Source organism: Lissotriton vulgaris, chromosome 6 (assembly GCF_964263255.1).
Source record: "Lissotriton vulgaris chromosome 6, aLisVul1.2, whole genome shotgun sequence".
NCBI lineage: Eukaryota > Metazoa > Chordata > Amphibia > Caudata > Salamandridae > Lissotriton > Lissotriton vulgaris.
In genome coordinates, this window is record NC_141694.1 from 1411706297 (window position 1) to 1411729763 (window position 23467).

The 23467-nt window shown below is 46.7% G+C and overlaps 1 protein-coding gene across 1 annotated transcript in view; it reads left to right on the forward strand.

The window, feature by feature from the left end:
• ECT2L (epithelial cell transforming 2 like) overlaps positions 1–23467 on the forward strand; it is a 566170-nt gene that overhangs the window by 58324 nt on the left and 484379 nt on the right. The window contains exons 3-4 of the mRNA XM_086927539.1: positions 13826–13938; positions 15870–16032. Coding sequence (XP_086783665.1) covers positions 13826–13938; positions 15870–16032 — 276 coding nt within the window. The remainder of the gene's footprint in view (positions 1–13825; positions 13939–15869; positions 16033–23467) is intronic.

Here is a 23467-nt window from a genome sequence, read left to right on the forward strand (position 1 = left end):
TCCCCCCATCTGGAATTCCTCCTGTAAAGCAGTGAACTCTAGCACATCTCCTCGTTTCCAGAGGTCTCCTAGCACGTCGACACCTATCAGGCTCCACTTGCCGAGGCCCTTCAGTTTCGTCACTTCGGGAAGATAGTCCCCGACCCACAACAGAGTCTGAGCCGTGAGTTTCGCCTCCCAACCCAGCCGTTTTGACGCCTTCCTCCAAACTCCTACCACTGCAGCCGTCTGAGGCAACGGCGCCAATCTACGTCTACCCTTCCGATAGAGCGCGTCCAGGTATGTACCACTCCGCAACACCATGCGGTCTACTCTGTAGGCTGGTTCTTCCATCAGGGCGAACACCCACCCATTAACATTCACCAACTGAGCCGCCCAGTAGTAAAGTCTAATATCAGGGACAGCCAGCCCCCCCTCGTATACCCCTCTGTGGAGCTTCCTCAACGCGATTCTAGGGCATCCACCTCCCCAAAGCAGTGTATGGATCTCTTAATCTATCACCCGGAAAATCTTCTCCGGGACTGGGAAGGGGGCACTCTGCAATACATATAAAAGGCGGGGAAGGGCCATCATTTTAAAGAGGACGGCACGTCCCATCAGAGAGAGCGGGAGAGTCCTCCAGTGTGCCACATCGCCATGCAGGCGTTCCAACTGAGTCTGTATATTCAAACGTGTGAACTCTGTCTCTGATGTCGTAATCCAGATGCCCAGATATCGAAAGGTTTCTTTTCATTCCAGCTCTGCGCAGACCTCACCCAGCTCCAGGGGAGGCCCTGACAACCATTGCCCCAGAGATTTACCCCAGTTGATACGGTATCCAGAATGATCCCCGAACAACCGTAGGAGAGACATCAGACGCGGAATAGAGATCGCTGGCTCCTGCACATAAAGTAATACATCATCTGCGTATTTATGAGATACGCTCCTCCCAGCCGCCCTCTAAGTCTATGCCTCGCACTGTGGGATCAGCTCTCACCCAGGCCGCCAGCGGCTCGAGGGCCAGAGCAAATAGTGTCGGGGAAAGCGGACAACCCTGCCGCGTCCCTCGCCTCAGCTCAAACTCCCTGGAGAGGACGCCATTAACCCGGACCCTCGCAAGCGGTGTCGTGTATAGGAGTCTCACCCACGTTCGAAAGGTGTCTCCAAAGCCCATTTTGTTCAAGACCGCATAGATGTAGTGTCATTCCATGCTGTCAAAGGCCATGCTGGCATCTAATGACAGGAGAGCCGCTGGCACCGCTGGACGAGTGGACATTGACTGGAGTACCCCAAACAGCCGCCGTAGATTGAGCCTGGTATTCCTGTGGGGCATGAAGCCCGACTGGTCCGGGTGGATCAGGGATTGGATTACCGCTCCTAATCGAGTGGCCAAAACTTTGCTGAGGACCTTGGTTTCAAAGTTAAGGAGGGAGATGGGGCTGTAGGAGCTACATAGATCTTGTGGTTTGCCCGATTTATGGATCACGACTATCGTTGACGACTGAAGATCTTTCGGGAGCACCCAGTCTTCCCTAGCAGCGTTAAACATGTGCAGCATGTGAGGGGCCACCCGTCCTGATACACACCGGAATGCCTCAGCGGGGAACCGTTGGGCCCGGAGCCTTCCCTGCTTGTAAATCACTCATGGCCGCCTCCACCTCCTCCACTGTGATGTCTGAATCTAAAAGGTCCCTAGCCTCTGGTGCTAAGACCGAGAGGGGGATATCCCCTAAGAAGGCAGTGCACTCCCACTCCTGCTTCTCAGTGTGCGGTTGATAATATTGTGCAAACACTTCGGCAATTTCCGCCCCGGCTTCCCTCGTGGCCCCGTCAACCTGCTGAATACCCGGAACCCAATTACGATCCCTGTGCCTCTTCTCAAGCCAGGCTATCATCCTATTCGCTTTGTCCCCCAGATCATATACAAGACGTTGAGTTGCAAGAGCATGCGACCGAGCCTGGTCAGTCAACACATCCCTCAATTCCTTTTCTTTTAGACTAATTGTGTGTCTAATGTCCATCTCCTGCTCCCGGGGCCCCTCCCTAGCACTCTCCAGGGCCTGAATCTCCGATTCTAAACCAACGACCTTGGCCTGTTTCTCCTTCCTCCTCTTCCCCGATTCTGCCTGCACAAAATCCCTTGCCACGGTCTTGAATGCCTCTTAAATGATACCAGGAGACCTGACCGAACCCACGTTCTCATAAAAGTAGAGATCCACACGGTCTCCGAACCGCTCCCGAAATTTCTGGTCTTCAAACAGAAAAGCATTCAGTCTAGGAGGTGTGGACCAATCTCGCCTGGGACCCCTCATCTGTACTTCCACCGGGGAGTGGTCAGATATACCTCTGGCTTTATGACAACTGCAGTGGAAGAGCCCTATATGCCCCACCTGCGTGAAGAGGTAGTCAATTCTGGACCCTGAGCCATGTGCTGCTGATATGTGTGTGTAGTGCCGGAGGTGGGGGTTGTGCGCCCTCCAGAGGTCCGCCAAACCTAGTGCTCTAACAAACTCCCCTAGGTGGTGTCCCACCCCCGATCAGATCGGGTCCCCGACCTGTCCTCTTCCCGCACCATCACATCGTTCATGTCCCCTCCCAATAGCAGGACTTCATCTGGCAACTCCAGGAGCAGTTTTCCTAAGTCCGCAAGTGTGGTGCAATGCAGCCTGGGCGGGATGTATACAGAGCAAAGATTGACTGTGGAGCCCTCCCACCGTCCGGAGATAGCTCACTAGGGCCAGTGAGTTTATCCCAAGGATTCCAACCCCTCTGGAGCCCGTGGTGAAGCCCGCGTGTGCCTGCAGTGTATATCCAAACCTATTGAGTGCCTGGTAATGGTTACTCACCAGATGCGTCTCCTGGAGGAAGACTATGTCCGGAGCGTGTCTGCGGAGATACTGAAGGACCATGGTGCGCTTTATTTTGTTCTGCAGACCCTTGACGTTCCACGATAAAATGTTAACCTTCTATGTCACCGATGTATGTGCCATAGTGTATGAATTTGAAACAGCAGGATTGCATTCGCCCTTCCCTACTACCGCCCGCCACCCCCATGTCTGTCAGCCAAACTACTAGAGCCTTTCGCGCACAAGTCTGCAAAAGGCAAAGCACAAATATTAAACACTCAGCTACTCCCCCCCCCAATTCCCCCTCCCCACCCCACCCCCCCCCCCCAACCCTACAAACCTGCCTCTCAGGTCAACGTGACCCAATGTATCCCAACCAGCAGAGCCCCTGTCGCCCATAAAAACTAAAACTCTGGGGGTGTGTGCAACGACCAGATCCGCCGCCCGGGGACGGCAACCAACCCCACCATCACAGTATCATCAGCTGCAGCACCCAAACCTAGGGGGATGCAAACAAACATTAGGAGCACATCAAATCTCAGGCAGGAACGCAGCCAGTCCAGCCTCCCCCCTCAACTACTTAAGTCCAGGTTAGGAGTCCATATAAGACCAGATGTCTCGCCCATCAACCAGTCCGGACAGTAATCTCCCCGGACAGCACGTACCCCACAGCAGTAACTCATACATTACGTGTTCCTCCATGCAATTCTCCAGTCTGTGTCTCTCTCGCCCACCTCAGCCAAGATCAGGCGAGGCAGACAGGCTCCGAGCCCGAGCACCACCAGTCCTCCGAGACCCATCCTGTCTCCTTCTTCCCCTCTCTGCCAATCCCACAGAGGAGGCCGGTGACCGCTCTGCCGCATCTCTCCAGCCATCTCCTTTCCGCAAAGCGTCTCGATGTTGCGCCTGCTCCTCCAGCCATGTAAAGACTTCCTCTGGGGACGTGAAGAAGTAAGAGTTCCCACGCAGAAGAATCTTAAGGAGCGCAGGAAAGAACATCATGTATTTCATGCCACTGGTCCAGAGCTCCATCTTAACGGCGTCGAACGACCTGCGCTCCTGCTGGACCTTAACCGTGAAGTCGGGGAAGTACCGGATGCTGGCATTTTCGATCCGCAGGTCCCCATGCTATCGAGCAGCCTGCAAGATGGCGTCGCGGTCACTGTAATTCAGGATCCCTGCAATAATCATCCTAGGAGGGGCACCGGGATGGGGGGGGATCGGGGCTATGCACTCGTTCAACAACGAAGAACTTAGAGAGTCTCTTGGGCTTCAGGTGGTTCAGGATGAGATCCTCCAGGAAGAGATCTACACTCGGCCCTTCCATTTTCTCCGGGACCCCCACTACCCGCACGTTGTTACTCGGGGCCTTTCCTTCTTGGTCCTCCGGGCGTGCCTCCGTGTGTCTCTGCTGCTGAGTGAGTCCCTGGACCTGGCCCTGTAGCTCCTTGGTAGTCTGCTGGAGATCCGCAATCGCCATCGCGTTTTGAGTGGCCTTTTCAGAGGTTTTGTTCAGATTCGCCCGCTGGAGGGCCATTTCTATCGAGACGGCGTCTATTTTGGCTTCCAGCGTCGCTCCCAGGGACTGTATCGTCTGCATGATAAGGGCTAGAGACTAATCCGCGGCCCCAGAACCACCAGGATGGTCAGCCTCAGCCCCCCCGGGCTGCGCCGTGTAATTGTCCATTGTGTTCGTCTGTGTGGTAGTAGATATTTTGGGGCGCATTTCGTTTCTTGCGGTGGCCCCCGTCACAGGCACTCCACGCAGGCCCTATGCTTCCCCGGTCGGCCAAACCAACAGACCCCCGCGATGTACAGGGATACAACCACGGGGGTGGGGCAGGCTGGGTCCCGCTGTTGTGATATCGCCAGAGGCACCGGGTCCCAGGCCCCGCAATTACACGTGGCCCTCCTCCGCCACCGCTGCCTGCCCAAGTATCACCTGGCCGCCTCCTATCTCTCACCACATCAGCCGGGGGTCCGGGGTCATCAGGAAAGCTCCACGGGATTCCTCCTCCACCTGCAGGCAGTCCCCGAGCAGTACCAGCCAAGATCAGTGTCCGTGTGTGCCCACGCGTGGACCCGCCGTCCGGGAGCTTGACCGCCACCAATCTGGGTCATCCACTATGGCGGTCCTGGGCAGAGCCGGTGTCCGAGTCTTTCAATAGGGCTAGGGGCCCAGGTCGTGATCTGAGCATGCCCTCGCGCCTTCCAGCGCCAGAGCACCGCGTCCACAGGAGCGCTGGCGCCGACCCTCTCCCCTCACTGCCGGCCCGCACTAGAACTGGAGGCCGGTGCTTCCGGCCGCAACCAGGCCCTGCAGGCCTCAAAACCGCCGGTCGGCGTCGCCAAGCCGCCTGGCAGGTACCAGGAGATCCGAGCGTACCTCCCGACTCTGCAGGTATCAGGGAGTCAGGGGACGCTGACGGGCGGGTGCTACAACAGGATTTTGAGCCGTATATATGGGGCTTTCAGTGCGTCCCCGGGCGCACTCTGATGCTATGCGGCCATTCTGATCGCCGCCAGGCCAAGCCCCCCTCGTCTTATGTTTTTTTAAAACTCCATATTAAGATGGCCACCATTTATTCACATGCATGCACAACAAACATTTCTGAATGGTTTGGCTTTGTCATTGGTTGTGAAACAATTCTGCAAGCAATGGCAAAGCCAAAATACGAGTGAGTCAACCCCAAATAGTGCATGGCAGTTAAAGTCACATCTTGCACTTGGAGGGGGGGCTGGAGGGATGGGATGTTGGTGGCACGAGGGTGCCGCAAAGTGGCAGCAGTACAGTGGAGAGGTTACCTCATGGGATACTTAAGTCTCTGTAACCTTCCACAAAATGTCATGGCTTTAAGGACAGCCTCCCCCAGCTTTTTAAAAATAATGCCTCCAATTAGTGGCTACAGGGGGCTGACCTAAAGCCTACTCTTCTGTTCTGTACTGTATGTATTTATGTGTGTTCGTACAGAACGTGTGTGTTCGTACAGAATGTGTCTGGAATGCAGCTGTCTGTCTAAGTGGTACCTAAAAACATTTTTTCAACTCACTTAAAATTGATTTTCTAGCTTGAGTGGTGAAGATTGAAGATTTGGTAAAGGATGAAGATCCACTCTTTTGGGTTAGTTCCAGGGCTAATCTTTAGGGAATCCATGGCTTTGGCTAGAAGAGAGTTGGTTTACTCGCAGGATTGTAAGTGCTTTGCTTAATGAGGGCTTTATGTTCATGACATAGAGATGGTGTAGAGTAGAAAATTATGCTAATTTTCCATCAACATCTCTGCCAACAGAGAACAGTGGACCAGTACTTTGAACCCTGCTGTGAATGACCCTGGGTGTTTAAGAAGCACGTGGTACAGAAATTGTAATTTGTCTACCTGATAGCTTCTAGTAAACAAATGTAAGGTATAGGCAGTAAGCAGAGCTGTGAAGGGCTTTTGCATCAGTATGCAGAAGAATTTTTAAGGAAAACCAGTCAATGCAATCCTGTGGATAAAAAGAAGTTAAAGGTTTGCAGCTACGTACTTATATGTGGGAGTTGGCATTCTGGGGTTAGAACCAGGGATCCCCCAGGGTTGAGAATGCACTCTCAGAACACCCTCAGCGGCACTAGGGCGGCTGGGTGCAGAGTGCTGAGGCCCAATGTTATCCAATGTGGGACAATGGGCCTCTGCTTTGTGGTTGCTCACGAACAGGCCACAAGGTTGTGGAAGCAAAGCTCCTGGTGTTAGGCTCAGGGCAAAGGGAGATCCGCAGCTGTGCAGGGGCGGCTGGGTGCAGGGTGCTGTTTTGGCATTGGGTGCCTTGTTGTTTTCAATAGGAGTTACTGGTTTTGGATTTTGGCTGCAGGCTCGGTCTAGGAAGACATCCGGGAGGAACTAGCAGCTGGGCAGGTAAGTTGAAGGGTTCAGGAACGTAGGTGCACCTCGAGTTCTTTTATCCAGGGTGCAGGGAGGCTGGATGCAGGGGTGTCTTTTGAGATCGTATTTCACCTTACCAGGCCACTCGCGGTTGGGGGTTCTCTGTGCGGAGGCTGCAGGTGTCGCTGGGGGGTCCTGGAGGAGTCAACCCACAGTGGACTCGGACTCTGGAGCGGTGGGGGAACTCGCTGGGACCGGTGGGCCACGATTCGGGCCGTAGGCGTCAGGTGCAGTGGTGGATCCAGGCACGGGTTCCTTTGTCCTCAGCAGGCCCAGAGTCTGTCTTGGGAGTTTCTTTTGAACAGAGCTGCTGTTCACAAGAGATGCGGTCTTTGTTGAAGGCAGTCAATCCTCCCAGGGGTTCTGGAGGTAGCCGGCTGCAGGATGAGGCGACTTTTGACGCAGGATCTCTGGATACTACAGACAGGCAAAGTTAGTTCTTCTCTGTAGTCTCCTCTGCTGGGCGTCTTCTTTCCTCCTTCTTTTTCGTAGGTTGCAGGAATCTGTCTTCTTGGTCCAGGGAAGTCCCTTAAATACTGTATTTAGGAGGCATTTCAAGGGTCTCGAGGTCAGTAGCCAGTCGGCTACTGACCTTATGGTGACTACACCCTTGTTGTGCTCACCCCACGTGGGGGAGTGGGCACAATCCCTAATCCTGATTGGGGATTTCCTCCCATCTACAAGATGGCAGGCACTGAAGAGTGGGCTTCACCTCTCCTCCCCCACCTGAGGGGTGGGGTTGGCACACCTTCTTGGATGGCTAATTTTTCCCGCCTCTCTTCCCGCTGAAAAGGAGGGAGACAGGAAAGGGGCCTGCTCCTGATAGCAGGAGAGGCTAGGGGTCGCATTACAAAGGCGGCAAGGCCATTGAAGATCCCCTGCCACAGATGGCTTTTCCTGACCTGGGGGAGGTGTGACCTGCTCCGCCCAGGAAATACTTTGTTTCTGGGCTCAGAGAACGAATACTCCTACCCCAGGGGTCCAGAAACATGTCTCATGGTGGCAGGCTGGTGTGTACCAGTCAGGGAACCCATCAGAGGCTGGTCGTTCTTCAGGGTGCATCTCCAAGATGCCATCTGAGTCCATTTTCATTAAATCCCACACTGGTATTAGTGTGGGTTTAATGTGCTGAGAAGTTTGATACCAAACTTCCCAGTTATCAGTAAAGCCATTATGGTGCTGTGGAGTTTGTAATGACAAACTCCCAGCACCTTATACTCTTAATGGCATTACTGCACTTACAATGTCTAAGACTTGGTCTAGACACTGTAGGGGGTTCAGGGCTCAAGCACATGTACCCTCAGTCCTGGTATAGTGCACCCAGCTAGAGTGGTGCTGACCTGTTATGTTATGTTATGTTAAACGGATTTGTAAAGCGCTCAGCTGCCCCAACAAAGGGGCGTCCCGGCGCTGTATCCAACTTAAAGGAAACGTAGGCAGATAGCATGGAGCAAAACAGAAGGGATTAGGTCAAGGGAAATAGATGTGTCTTGATGGCTTTTCTGAACTCTAGTAGTCCTTTAACTTCGCGAATGCGGGCTGGTAGTGCATTCCAAAGTTTGGCTGCTAGAAGACGGAAGGAGCATCCACCTGCTCGGCTTCGATTTATCCGGGGCACGCTAACCAAGTTTTGTCCAGCCGAGCGTAAGGTACGGGTGGGAACATACATTTCCAGCAGGGTGCCAAGCACTTTGGGAGTGTTATGACGCAGGATTTTAAACGAAATACATAGTCTTAAATTGTATTCGTTGGACTACTGGGAGCCAATGAAGCCTCCTAATGGTAGCAGAGATGGAACTGAACCGGGGCAGGCCCACTAAGGCTCTGGCCGCCGCATTTTGAATACGTTGCATTCGGGCAATTTCTGCTTGGTTGGCACCCACCAGCAGAGAACAGGCGTAATCCAGTCTAGACATGACCGTAGATTAGATAATAAGCTGTCTTGTGGCAGAATGAAAAAAATTTAGAGCCGGTTTCAAGCTGCGTATTATGCCAAAGCATGTGGCAGCAACTTTCTTTGTATGGGTACAAAAGCTGAGAGCAGAGTCTAGCCATACTCCCAGGTTTTTTACTTCAGTCTTAGGTTTAGGGGCTTTACCCAAAATATTAGGCCACCAGTTGTCTCCCCATAAATGGGTGTTCTTTCCGACCAATAAGACTTCAGTTTTAGCGGCATTCAGCTGGAGACAGTTAGATGTCATCAAGTCTGCCACAGCAGCCAAGCCAGCCTTGAATCTGACCGGGTCAGGGGTGGTTCCTTCCGTAGGGGCAACAACCATCTGCGTGTCGTCAGTGTATGAGACGATGTTGAGGTCCCATATTTTGACGACCGCAGCTAGTGGTTGGACATAGAGATTGAACAGGGTGGGGCTTAATGCAGAGCCCTGAGGAACACCCTGCTCAATAGCGTGCGCCCTGGAGAGAAAAGGAGGAGTGGAGACACGGAATGTTCTCTCAGTCAGGAAGGACCTGAACCAAGCCAGGGCCAAATCCGTGACCCCTGCTTCTTCGAGCCGGTGGAGCAAGATTTGATGAGAAACCGTGTCAAAGGCGGCACTAAGACCCAATAGGATCAGTGCCGCCATTTGACCGTGATCAAGAGTGGAGCGAAGGTGCTCCGTCATAGACAGAAGAGCCGTCTCTGTACTATGTCTGGCGCGGAACCCATGTTGCGTTTTATCGAGAATGTTATTGGCATTCAGGATGTTAGTCAGAATTGAATTAACATGGGATTCAGCGATTTTAGCCGCCCAGGGAAGCAAGGAGATGGGTCTGAAATTTTCCGGTTTCGGAGGGTCTAGGGTCGGTTTTTTCAGTATGGGAGAACCCTTGCCTGTTTCCATTTAACTGGAACAGTGGCAGATGAAAAAGAGGTGTTAATAAGATTATGCAGCGGGGCCAGGCAATGCAGAGAGGATTCTCTAAACTGGGTAGGCCTAAGGGGGTCATCCGGCGAGCCAGACTTAATATGCCCAGTTAATTTATTAAATTATACCCAAGAGATTTCAGGGATTACCGACAATTGGGAGGCAAGGCTAGGTCTCGTGGGGAAAATGGAACAAGACATAGAAGAGGGAGTTAAAGATTGATATATACAACAAATTTTCTCCACAAAAAAAGTAACCAATTCCTCACATTGAGCTGCGGACGTAGGGATGATTTTCTGAGATTTTTTAGTGCTAAGCTCTGTAAGAATTTTAAAAATGACTTTGGGTGGAATGGAGCTTATTTTTATTTCGGAGGCATAGTACTCCGCCCTTGTCCTGCATATCGCTCTATGATATGCTTTAAGCTCCGTTAGATAACAGGCTTTTTTATCCGAGGAATAATCTTTCCTCCAGTCTCGTTCGTACCTTTTACAGATCTTCTTCTGGCCCGCCAAGGTATCATTGTACCAGGGATTACTCTCCTGAGCACGCCCTTTGACCCAGGTAGCTGGTATAAGAGTATCAAGTGCTCGGCTAAGCCATGCACAAAAGGAATCATATCCTGTCTCAACGTTGGTATAAGGACCCAAAGGATCGTGGGTTGTAGGCATGGTAGTGGGTTGTGGGTTGTAGGCATGGCCACAGGGATGTGTGCCATGTCGACTCTTCACTTTGTTCTGCAACAAAACACGCAGCCTGCAATGGCAGTGTGTGTGTGTAAAACGGTACAGGGCCTCTAAGGGTGGCACAATAAGTGCTGCAGCCCTTAGGGGCCTTCCCTGGCCACAGTGCCCTTGGTACCCTTGGTACCATTTACAAGGGACTGACATGTGGCCAGAGAGGTGCCAATTGGTGTACAAGGTACAGTTTTGGGAAAGAACACAGACCCTGGGAACCTGATTGGCACATCAAGTCAAACTTCATCAGTAGTCTGTCAAAAAGTGGGGGCTTTACTGCAACAGAAACCCACCTTCCTACAAACATTGCAAAATGTCTCCTCCCTAACAAAGACTGGAAGTCCACATGCCCTATTATAAACTATTCTAATGCATTACAGTGTCATTGCTTTTATCCCAGTAAGGCTACAGATGCACAGAACCATCTTCAGGATCATATTCACTCAAACTATATATTCCCATCACTACATAAACATAAATATGCAACGTCATATTAATCTTTGTAAGGCGAGAAAAGGTGGGTGTGGCAGGTGCAAAATGGAAGTTCCTCGGAGAGGCCTGCCAGTGACTCCAGGCCTCTGTTGAGATAGGTATGGCTGCCACCTGACGGGTATCCTGGCGCTAAGATTAGCAGTAAAAAGCAATGTGCGTAACTGAAAATCTAAAAGGTGCTAGGTATTAGGTTCTAGGAAAGGGTATGGTTTTCAAGATCTTTTTAAACTTCAGTAAGGTGTTGCTTTGTCTAATCTCAATAGGCAGTGAGTTCCAAAGCCTAGATGCTGCCAGACTAAATGATCTTCCTCCTAGTCGGGCCTTATTAAAATGTGGGATACACATCAAATTAGCAGAGGAAGAGCGGAGATTTCTAGTAGGAGAGAACCAACCGAATTTCCTCTGCAAAGGCTTAGGCCCCATTGCATGAGCTGCCCTATAAACAATGCAAAGTGCCTTAAAATGGACTCTCTGTGCCAGTGGTAGGCAGTGGAGGTCCTTCAGGGCAAGCGAGGCAGAAGCTCTGCGCCACCTATTTAATGCCAGCTTAGCTGCAATCAGTTGAATCCTTTGTAGCTTTTTTAGCAAGGAGTCAGGAGCTCCCAGTTGTAGCGTGTTGCAGTAATCTAATCTGCTGATGATAGTGCATATTACCACTTGAGGCCTAGCCGAGCTTGGCAAGAAGGAGAGAATTTTTCGCAGGGTCAAAGCAGCGATAGACAGATACTCACTGTTTTATCCACTTTGGAGTCAGTTGAAGGTTGCTGTCTAATAAGACTCCCAAGTTGCGAACGGTCTTAACAGGCACTGGAGGGTTGTTCACAGCGGTTGGCCAAAAATCCAACGGGAGAGGACGGGAATTTTATTTGTGGCGCAGTAGAGTATTTCCGTCTTCTCTCCGTTAAATTGTAAGGAATTTACTCTAAGCCAGCCTGTTGTTTCCTGCATACAGCTGTGAAATCTTTCCAGGGGAATAGCCTTCTTACCCTCCAAGGAAAAGACAAGTTGAGTATTATCAGCATAGTTGATGACTTCAATAGCAAAAGATTTTATAAGGGATATGAGTGGATACAGATAGAAATTGAAGGGAATAGGGCTGATTGCCGAGCCCTGTGGTACTCCATGCTTTACTGGGCAGTTCTGAAAGAAGAATGGCGACAGGGTTATTGCCTGCTGCCTGCCAGAAAGATAAGCCTGCAGCCAGGCCAATGCCTTGCCTCTAATGCCATTCTCTTCAAGTCTTTTAATCAGAATCTTGTGATTAACTGTATCGAATGCGGCCGACATGTCCAGAAGTACTAAAATAGCATTCTGGCCATTGTCAGCCCGCATTCGAAGGTCATCAAGAACTGTCACCAAAGCAGTTTAAGTCCCGTGTCCCGGGCGGAACCCAAATTGAACTTCATCTAGAAGTTAATTCTCTTCCCCAAATTTCGAGACAGCCTTACTTACAACTATTCTTTCCAGGAGTTTTATTGGATATGGTAGCAAGGAGATTGGTCTGTAGTTAGAAGGACACAATGGATCCAGTGAAGCTTTCTTTAACAAAGGGGACTTGAATGTGCATAGGTGGTCTTAGAATTTGATACATCAGCTGCTGTAATATGACAGGGCTGCCTGTGACCCAAAGGACATCACCTAGTGGTGAAATAGTACACAAGGGGTTGGCAAGTTAATTCTCTCTCCATAAACCTAGTGGAGGACGTGTTGGGCCACAGGAATAATTTAATTGGGGAACGCCTCCTAGTGTCTTATTTTTCTATTATTCCTAGGTGCAACTTTATCTGAATTGCTTATTGTACTTTTTTCCTGTGATGTTTGTTCCTATATCAGCAAGAGTGGTGCAAATCTAGTGGTATAATTCAAGTTTTCAACTCTTGAATTTATTGAAGAATTCCTGAATGTTGTGTTGCATTTCGTTATGGCCCGGTGATCGTGCAACAAAAGGCCAGGAGTAGCTATCATATCTGAATTACAGCGATGCTCTTCTCCTATGGTGGCTTCTTGGGGTAGCAATCCTGGTCATATCTCCTGGTAGAGGTTGCTTTTGGTCCAGATGGTTTATATTGAGGACATTTCTAATTTCGGGGGATCATGGGTCGTATAACAGAAAGTGCCCACTTTGTGTGTCCCCGGGGTACTTTTTAATTACAGAGGGGGCCATAGACGCTTGTCCAGCCCGTTCTGTAATACTGATAGCGCTGGTGCTACATGTGCTCCAGAGCTACCTCAAGACCTCATTCCCTCATTTGAATGGGGGCATGGCCCATTGCAAATAATGAAGGGCTAGGCGGATTTCACAGTGGGGGATCAGTAGGCTGCCTCCCCTTTTTATTACAGGTAGACTAGCTCCTCTGCACTACAGTAAGCCCTATTAACCGTCCCGCCTACTTAGCCTGGTGTAATGGGGGAATATCTTCCATCTAAAAATGACGGTGGTATGCTGTAGGTTCATGCACTGTCCAGAAAAGCCTCATGCTGGTAAAATGTCATGAATGCACTGAACACCTTGACTACACTGTTAAGTGCACTGAGAGTAAATTACTGAGGAAGTCAGACAAAATCAGGCTGGGATAGGGCATCATAGCTTCCATTGCCATGTGAGCATTTTCATACCAGTCCATGACTTTTGTGATCCGGGTTCACTTTGACACATTTTAGAGTCCGGTGTCTTCAGCAGCCAATAGAAGGAGCATTCTTGATTTGCATTTGAGGGTGCATTAGAGTCTTAAAACTCCATACTAACACATTTTTTCTAAAGATAGCATAGTTTTGGTAGCTGATGGCCATCAAAGGCGAGGGATAAAACAGAGGAAGCAACTTTTACTTTGTGCTGAGCATTTAGGCCTTTCATCCCCTTTTCTTTAATTATTTATTATTTCAGAATTTACCTGTTTTGTCCTGGACAAGTTGTCTTTGTAGAGGTCGAGGTCTGAACACAGTTTAATTATAAGAAAATAACTGGTTCTGAAATGTTTCTTTCAGCTTTTCAATGAGAGAATCAACCTAGTGAGCCATTGGTTTGATCTGTGGACCGACAAGCAACGGAAACAGTTTCTGCATGCCATGCTCGCCAGGTGCAGCAAATCACAACTAACGTAAGTATGCTGTGTAGGTACCTTTAGATTCAATAGTTTTATTAACCTACTGAAAACAATATGTGCCTTATAAATCACAGGTATTCTGGACCTTTGGAACACCCACTCCATTAGGGAAGCATACTGCAACATTTTGTAGTAAAGCAAAAAGGTTTTAGGAAACTAATATCATACAAAACATGCACCCAAATGTCCTCTTGACATCCCCTTAAATCAGTCCGTTTTCTTCTTGGATAGAAATAGATAAAAGCACAGTAGCTCCAGTGGGCTACTGAGCACATCCCTGGCCTATTGAAACTGTTTATTATTCCTTCAGCTGTAGTGCATCCTGTTTCTTAACTCCTGTTCCTGAGTGCCACTCTGTGTTGCACATTGCAGGTCTTTAAGAACACAGTGCATGCAGCTTCCAAAGGGAACCTAAATGACATGTAATCTTCTTATACGGTACTTGTAGGACTTTGGAGTCGGACATTGGAGAATAAAGTTTAAGAACTTTTCAAGAGTTGCCTCAGTGTTATCCACAGCTGATCTCCCACCTCTTGAGAGCCATGCCTGGCACTGGGCAATTAACTCCACCTATATTCAATAGTAGTAAAATATATGTAGTATTGGAATGGGGATAGGCTTTCTAATGATTATCATCTGGTGATCAAATCTGCAAGACACAGAGGGGCAGAAAGCCCACTAGACACCTGGGCAAATATTATAAAAACAATGGGGAGGGAGGGGCCAATCCTGAAATCAGATTTCACCCACCCACCACTGGGTTCCACATTGTGTTTCTGGTTTATCTCTAATCTACCTGGCCCAAGAGGCAAATGTCCACTACATACCGGGGATTGATGAGAAGGAAAAGGTGTGGGATGGGGGACCTGCCATGCAAGAGATGTGAGTAACCCCAAATATCAAGAAAGGGCTCAACACTTGGGGGCTAGGGGGAGGCATTGTATCTAAAAACACTATGTCCAGAGTATGGTCTGGAGCGTTTCTGTCCATGAGTTGTGCATATGTATATTTATCATATTTATATAATACAAACCTAGCAGAGTACTGAACAAGGTCAAAGACAAAGACACAACAATAAGCATTTGATTGGAGAGATAGCTGATTTCTATGAACGAAAGTGGATTGTTAATGCATCGTGATGAAGTATTTCTAAGAGTGTTGTCTTTTCTAATTTATGATATTTATTTAGGTGACTTCAACTGTGTCTGGGTTTTTAAGTAAGCCTTAAGTCCAGCTGCTTCATCTTAGTTCCATGAAAACAGTGGCCCTGTAACTGTTTTTCTTTTCTTTGTTGTTGAGTTTTAAAGTGCAGAAAGTGAAGCACTGGTCAGTCCTGATCTAGAATTTGAAGATTGGCTGGTCAAAGCAGTGCATATCACTGATACTAAAAATCGCAGTCGCTTTCTATTATTGAGAGTACTTTTTCCATCATTGTCTATTTTATATGACCAGGGAAAATGCGGGAATAGGGAGTTTACAATTTAAATTGGTTGAATGTAAATAAATCAGTTCATGAACAGGACTTTGATCTATTATTGGCAAATTCATCCTAGAGTATTAAAAGATAGTGTGGAAGGATGGCTTGAAGTTTTGTAGAATATCTAGTTGTAAATTGAAAGACACATCAATAATGTAATTATTTCATATATTGCAGGACCAAGAAATACATGAGAATAGAAATGTATATCTGAAAATGTGCAATACATTTCCTGACTTTTATATTTAGTCTTGGAATCTTTATGTATACAGTTAACGTCTATTTTGTGTCATTTGAAAATACATGAATGTTATATGTCTAAAACTTTAGGAGTACGTTTAAAAACAAATAACACCCACTAACAAATATATTTTTGACTTCTGCCCATGTGTTTTACAATTATATAGATAGGCAACGAAGCATATTTCCATTCCTTTTTCATCCACAGGTTTTTGCAGAACTGGTTCACAGAAGTAGTTCCTGTTATGAAGCTGGACTTCACCACAGTGCTGCCGCGTTTCCTTTCCCTGTATATATTCTCCTTTCTAAACCCACAGGAGCTGTGTGCTGCTGGACAAGTCAGCTGGCATTGGAAATTTCTCACTGAACAGGTATGCCCCTTCTCGTGCACCCTGATCCTCGTGTTATGGAATGTTTTGAGCATCAGTTATGGAATGTTTTCAATGTCAGGTTTACATTAATACACATAACATTTCTTCTATGATTGTCAGCTACTTGTATTTCTGCGTTTTGCATGTTCTTCGGACTCTCTTCTGATTATGTAATTGTGTGCAGCCTAAGCTAGTATGTTGATAAAAGGAAAAGAGCAGGACCTATAGGTTTAAAATACACGCACTCAACAAATGGAATAAAATATGGGGAAAATGGGATAGCTATCCAGGTGAACCATGTATCCCTTTTGTAGTAACTAGGCTTAGGCTCCTGAGTCATGAAAACTTTGATTCAAATGTTGAAATGTGAATTATTGTGGTGTCAGTGGGGTGATTGGGAGTCTGTGAGGACTGTCGGAATACAGTATATGGAACAATCTCTAGGGCTGAAGGGGGAGGGGAGTAGGTAAGGCAGCCCCCCACTCACACAATATTCAAACAATTGGAGCCTCACCTACATACAACCGCATCCATATAGAAGACCAACAAGATAGGGACTACTTATCATTAATATTCCCAGGAATTTGTCCAATAACATAAATCCTTAGGTCAAGATGCGTGCTCGTTATAAAATCACACAGGACCACATACAATTCACCCAAAAAAGTGTGAAAAATAGAGAGAGTACCTCACGGTAGAACAACCCGAGGGGGTTCCCGGTTAGTAATTGCCGGTATACCCACTTCTCATCATTGGCCACTCTCTCTATGTGAAAAGACAAACATGCACTAGAAAAGAATAATAGTGCGGACGTGAGAATAGTGGTGAAAAACACAAATAGTGACAGACGTATCAACACTGACACACCCTTGTAGTGTACAGAAACAGATAAATAGACCCCTAACCAAACACAAAAAAATAATAATGTGTAGTAGGGTTTTGCTTGCTTCACCGTTTTATTCTGACGCAGCAAACCCCACTTGTTAAAAATGGTTACTTGTATACCATGGTGATTTATGTCCTCAAGCCGACATGTTTCATCGCTCCACGTTTTAGCGATTTCATCAGGGCATAAGAGGGGTTAACTATTCTCAGTCTTTTCAGACAAATGTGGACCTTGAGGGTGCTACGTCCGCACGTACCAGCACCACTCATTAGGGCACCGTGTCAGGTATTCACATGTCCCAGATGTGACCGGAAATAGTCGCAGCCACTGTTGCCGAGTCCCTCCGGCGCTTCAGACGGTCCTCCAGTATCAGAATACAGTATATGACTGAAAATGTCTTCATATTGCATAGCGTAATTCTTCTTGCCATCGTTACATTACCTGACTTATATACAATAAAAAGATCGATAAAAAATACACACACTCGAGCACAGCAGAGGACTGGAATTACTTTTGGATTACAAATAAAAAAACCTTGGTAATGTGAAGAAAAGCATCAGTTTCATTAATGAGTAAGAACTGCAGATAATGCTGAACTCTATTTACTACAAATTCACAACAGCCATCAACAGCCCCACGTAGTAAACACTACATTTACCAGAAGTCTCAGACTATTGGACACTTTAAACGTGTTACATCCCTTTTAGACATTCAGTATCAGCGACGGTGAAACGTCTATTTAGCTTCCATCTTGGATTCTTCTTTTGGTACGCCAAAACTATTTCCAGACTTCATTTGTTCCTTTGCATCAAACGTCCCCTCACTCCTGTTTCCATTCCTCACGTAAAAATATGCCATAAGATCATAAACCCATCCTGACACCGGCGAACCATATATATTGTAGAATCCATGAACCTTTAAATGTAGTATACCACAAATTGGTAATATTATGTAAGACGTCAGAATCACTTAGGCTTCCATTAAGAATGCCTGCATAAATGAAATGGAAGGAGGCCGTAATGGAAATTACAGTTCCGGTCAAAATTATAAGATCCGTTGGAACACTGCAGACCCAGGGTATTTCCACCAGAGACTTTAGCAGCTGAAAATATCTGAAATCTCCTGTAGAATAAACAGATGAATAGTGAGAAATTACAAGATGTAAGACATTGGGTTATTGGTTGAGGAAGTGGATGTCCCACTCAGGTAACAACCTTGTCAGGGCAAACCACAAAAGTCAATAAATGAAATGCTTAACACTCTGACAGCTTGGCAGAAAAGGAGACCGGCTTAACATAGAGGCAATGTGTAATTTATTTATGCAGCACACAAACAGTAGAAAAAAGTGAAAACCCAACACAAGTAAAATTCCAAACCAATTCAGATTTTTTAAATAATTTTAATAAACAAAATGATACCAGAACAACAAAAAAAATCCAATCAGTAGAACCAAAGATTAAGCATACATTGCCACTCACAATCATCTGGGTGCGCTAGACTGGGGAAATTATCAAGTTCAAGCTGACAGCGATGGAGCACAGGTCGGATACAGGGACCAGGTTAGTCCTGATAAAAAGTTACAGTCTAAGTCTGGTGTGAGGAATTCCATTGGCATTGGATGAGGCTGCGAGTAGGAAGCTGAGCATCGAGGACGTTCATCGCTGTAGCGCAAACAGCAGGTCGGGTATTGTAGAAGGCTGTTGCTGTAGCACGAAGGGAAGGGTGGGTGTCACAGAAGGTCGTCGCTGTAGCGTGAAGGGCCTTTTGGGCATCGCGGACGGTCGTTGCTGTTGCTTCGTGATGGTGGTCTTTGCAGGTTGTCATTGCTGTAGCGTAAAGTGCAGGTCTCTCTTTGCCGGTCATTGCAGGCTGTCTCCATTGATGGGAGGAGCAGGTCTCGCCCGAACATTGCATTGGGGATCATCATGGGCAGCAGAGTCTTGTCACGAACAGGCCCCTGGCAGTTACGAAGAGCCCAGACTACAGTATATTCACCTTTTCTTTAGGAGTAGTACATTCTGATGTCTCTCAAGTGTCCAGGCCCTGGGGGGCACTACTTGGGGATCAGGGACTCACTCCAGCAGAGGCCAGAAGGGCTCAAGCAGGTCCAGTTGCAGCAGGTGAGCTGGGAAGTTGCAGGGAGGCCTCTGAAGCTTTTTGCTTCCCTTTTTGTGGCTTACTCAAGAGGTCAGCCAACTGACCCTTAGAACCACTCTGGTTAGCCTAGACAGGTTCAGTCTTCCTTCTCAGGCAGCAAGCCAGCCCTTTAAGGAGCAGTGCAGTCCTCTGGAAGCAAGGCAGTCCTTCTTTTGTAACTTCCACTGGTCCAACAGTGTTCTAATGTGTGGCTCTGAAGGTCCAAGTACGATATTTATACCTGGTACCAGCCTTTCTGTGGGGGGCTCTCTGTCCTAACCCCACATCTATTTGAGGAGGAGGCAGAACCCTTTTGAATTCTAAGTACACCCTCCCCAGTCATTCTGTCAGGGTGGCTTATCCTGTCCACTCATAGGCCCCCTTTGTGTCACTGTCCGGAAGGAATGCAAAAACCCCACAGCAGAGCCATTCACAGGCATGTGACCCAGACCATTGTGAAAAGGCACAATAGGTTGGCATTTTCAGAATTGTAACATAAAATCCGAGTTGACCATTAAAGGGGATTTCAAATTGCAATTCGAGTTTAAACAGTATATTTCTATCTATTCCCAATTCAAGGGTAGGCCTTATTAAGTGTAATAAGGTAACCCAGTGTTAGTCAATGGGAGAAATAGGCCTTAAAACAGAGCAAAATGACATTAAAAGTTTTTCACTGCCAGGACATGTAAAACTTAAGTACACAGTTCATAATTTTTACATACAATGTGTCCTGCCTTAGGGATAACGTATAAGTATTAAAAAGGAAAGTTAAGACCTAACAAAAAGGTTTATTGTGGCAGGTCGAAAATAGTAGTTTAAACTGTGCTACAGGATGCAGTGGCAGGCCCAAGATAGATTTTAAAAGGCAACTTTAGCGAATAGCACAAGGGGAGCTGAAGTCCCAATAATTGCATTTAATTTACAGGCCCTGGACACAGGTAGTACCATTTACTACAGACGAGTAAGTAAATTAAACATGCCCATTAGATGTAGTCCAATTTTACCATGTTTGTGAGAGAGACCACAAGCACTTTAGCACTGGTTAGCAATGGTGAAGTGCAGAGTCCTAAAGCCATCAAACACAAATTCAGCAAAACTGGAGGATTGAAGGCAAAAAGTTTCGGAATACCTTGCAAAGGATGTCAGGTCTAACACAAATCAATCAGTATCAGAATAAAAATTCCCCCAGAAATAAGTCTTGTCTTACCCACGCTTAAGGTCCGACTCGTAGTGCTCATTAACTACCTTGAAGTTACCAATGCCCCCAGTATCAGTAACTCCAGGAGGCTGGAGATGGCGGGTACTATAGCGGGCCACTTTGAATGAGACCCTTAGTAATTCAGATATTAGGGTAGGATAATCCTCACTTTTTAGAAATGAAACTGTTATTCACATTAGCCAGGACTTTTTTTATTCTAACTTTAATACTGGCGGCGAGGATTATGCTGGTTTGGACCTTATTTGTTACCAAGTTAAGCTATATGCATTACAGGGTTAAAAAAAACCTTTCAACAGTTTTCATAATACTATCCACCCTATCTACAAGAGTGAAACCCTGCAAAGCCATAGCTCCATGCACCATCTTATCCCAAGACTTGATGCTATCCAGTTCTGCTTCCTGCAAGTGTACCCAGTGTGCCTTCCTCTGATGAACCCCTGGATGCATGGTGTTATTTCCACATCTCCAGAGTTAATACCGGAGTTCATTAACCTCAGCAGCCCAATTACCCCAGAGAAAGTAAACCTATCCACGGTATTTCGTTGGCTCTCAAAATTACTGTTTGATATTTCGTTAGAGACTGAGACACACATAGCTTTGGAATGTCAGGGGAACTTGGATATGAGATAGACCCAGTGTTTGATTTGGGACTTCTCGAAATAGTAAAAGGAACTAATTCTGTAGTACACATCCTTCTATGCTAATCCAGCACTCTCAGTTTCAAAACCTTTCAAAACTCTTGAACGTGAACATGGAAGGAAAGCAATCACCACATTATATGCAGCATTGGTGGCCCAGCAGCTGGCGGGGGCAGTGAGTGTGAAAATAAAATGGAAACGAGACTTGGGCATAAACATACCAGACAAAAAATGGACAAGATCCTTAAAATACCTTTTAAAAAAAAGTATCCTCAACCCTACTTTTATCTTCACCCAATTTAATTATTTTCACCAAACGTACCTTATACCACACCACGGTGCCTGCATCACATGTACGAGGGGGCGTGTTCCCAGTGACCTAAGTACCACCAACAGGATGCCAGTTTTTACCATCTGGTATGGGAGTGTCTGCACTGCAGACTACATAGGGGGAGGTAACAACACATATCAGACATTACAGAGTGGCATCCTACACCAACCGGAACTTTGCTTACTGAGGTGGATGATATGTACACTAAGGGACAAATAGTTACTCAAGTTTGTCTATCTCGCACTGCTATTATTCAAGTGCAAAATAACCATCATGTGAAAGATGGTGTCGACCCCAGTTCTGTTAAACTGTGGTGGAGAGACCTACAGAAGTGGGCCAGAAGTCATGGCACTCATTGAGAAAAAGTAAGAAGGGTATGTACGTATGTACGTGATAGGGGCGGAAGCCAAAACCAATGACCATCTACCGTGATGGCAGCAAAGGAACGAGTAGTATGAGACCATGAAGAGACTGCCTGACTTCTGTGAGAGGGATGGTATTAATGCAACCTACAGCGGGTAAACACAAGCAAGTGGTGAGAATGATGTCCTAGTGCAGTAACTTCTTAGATGTCATGTGTATGCGATATACCGTTGACACATGGTTCATTACACTACACCTGCCCCATCCAATTGACACAAAAGATAATGCAACTCTCAATTATTTTTTAAGTAACTTGTGTCATCACTCCTTAGAGGTGCGCTCTGGCAGCAGCTTTACCCTTTTGTCAGCCATTTTTTTCTTGGTGTCTGTTTTCTTTTTTCCCCTTTTCTTGTTCCTCTTCTTGCTTAGTTCCTCTCCTTTTCTTTTTCTTTCCTGAACCCGGTACCTCTAGGGACACCCAATTGCTGCACATGGACATGGGATAGGGCTTTACTATGTAGATGTTCTGGGTAGATACATTGTTGTGGCACTATTGGATGGGCGAACAAACTAACCTATGATGTTTGTACTGTGGTGAATGTGAAAGTCATCCTTTTGGATTAAGGCCCTGAACAATGTATTCATGTCGACTAAGCAGCACAATACAGGATACTCTGAAGTAGATTCCTCAGGAGGTTCAGATGGAAAAGACTGCTCTTCTGTTATTATCATTTGGTACACATAAAGACATTTTCCTTTCAGCTGACTAAATTTCCTAAATGTGTGGCTATCCTTGGCTAGCTGTGGGTGTGCCAACATAGAACATATATCAGTTGGGCAACTTGCACTATTTCTGTGTCTTAACCAAGATCATTGCTTACACTCAAGTATTTTATTGACCCCATGAGAGGATCTTGAAGCCAATTCTAATTCAATAATAGGGTGTATATCCCAAATTCCTGAGTGCTACAAAGAATGTTTGAATGTCTTTGTCAAACCCAAGCTCTTACCACTCCCTCCTTTCAGGAAGATTGACTACACCATTGCAACAGAACTATATGCTGTAATTTCTTGTGGATGAATATATTTGCTGTCTGTAAAGGTTAAAGAAACTCTTAAGGTATATCGTCAAAAGAATCTTCAAATTGTATTGATTGTTTCTTCTCCCACACCTGCTGGAGCGTCTGTATTTCTTGTCCCTCAGAAAACATTATACCTTTGACCCTGTATCAACTATAGAGATTTAAATAAGATCAATATTAAGGCCAGATATCCTTTGCCTCTCATGAAAGACATTTTGGAAGGTTTACGAGAAGTGGTGCTCAATAATTCAATAATAAGTTAGATTTTAGGGATGGGGTTAGTTTGATGTTCTACTTGTGCGGCAAGGAGACAAGTAGAAGACAGCTTTTTTGTGCACCCTTTGTGCCCTTTGGACTTTGCAGTGGCCCAGCTTGCTTGCAATAAATTTCGGACCACATTTTTGCCGACATGCTAAATCATCAAGTTGTATTGTATCTATATGCTATAGTCTTTTTCTCCAGGAAACTGAATTAGCATAGAGCTCATAGGACTTCTATACTCTTAGACTTCATCAAAGTAAACTGTCTTGTTAAACAGAAAAAGTAAAAATTAGTAGCTTGGTTTTGTACTTACACCACATAGAATATCCATGGATTCCAAGCATAACTCTGCAATTCTAGATTGGACAGCACCCACCAATGTGAAGGAAACCCAATGCTTTTTGGGGTTTGCCAGTTTTTAGTGTCCATTTATTGCAGATGTTGCCCAACTAAGCAGTACAAACTCTAGAGTAGATGAGATAGGGGCACTGAGCAAAGTCTCTTAAGAACTTTGATGTA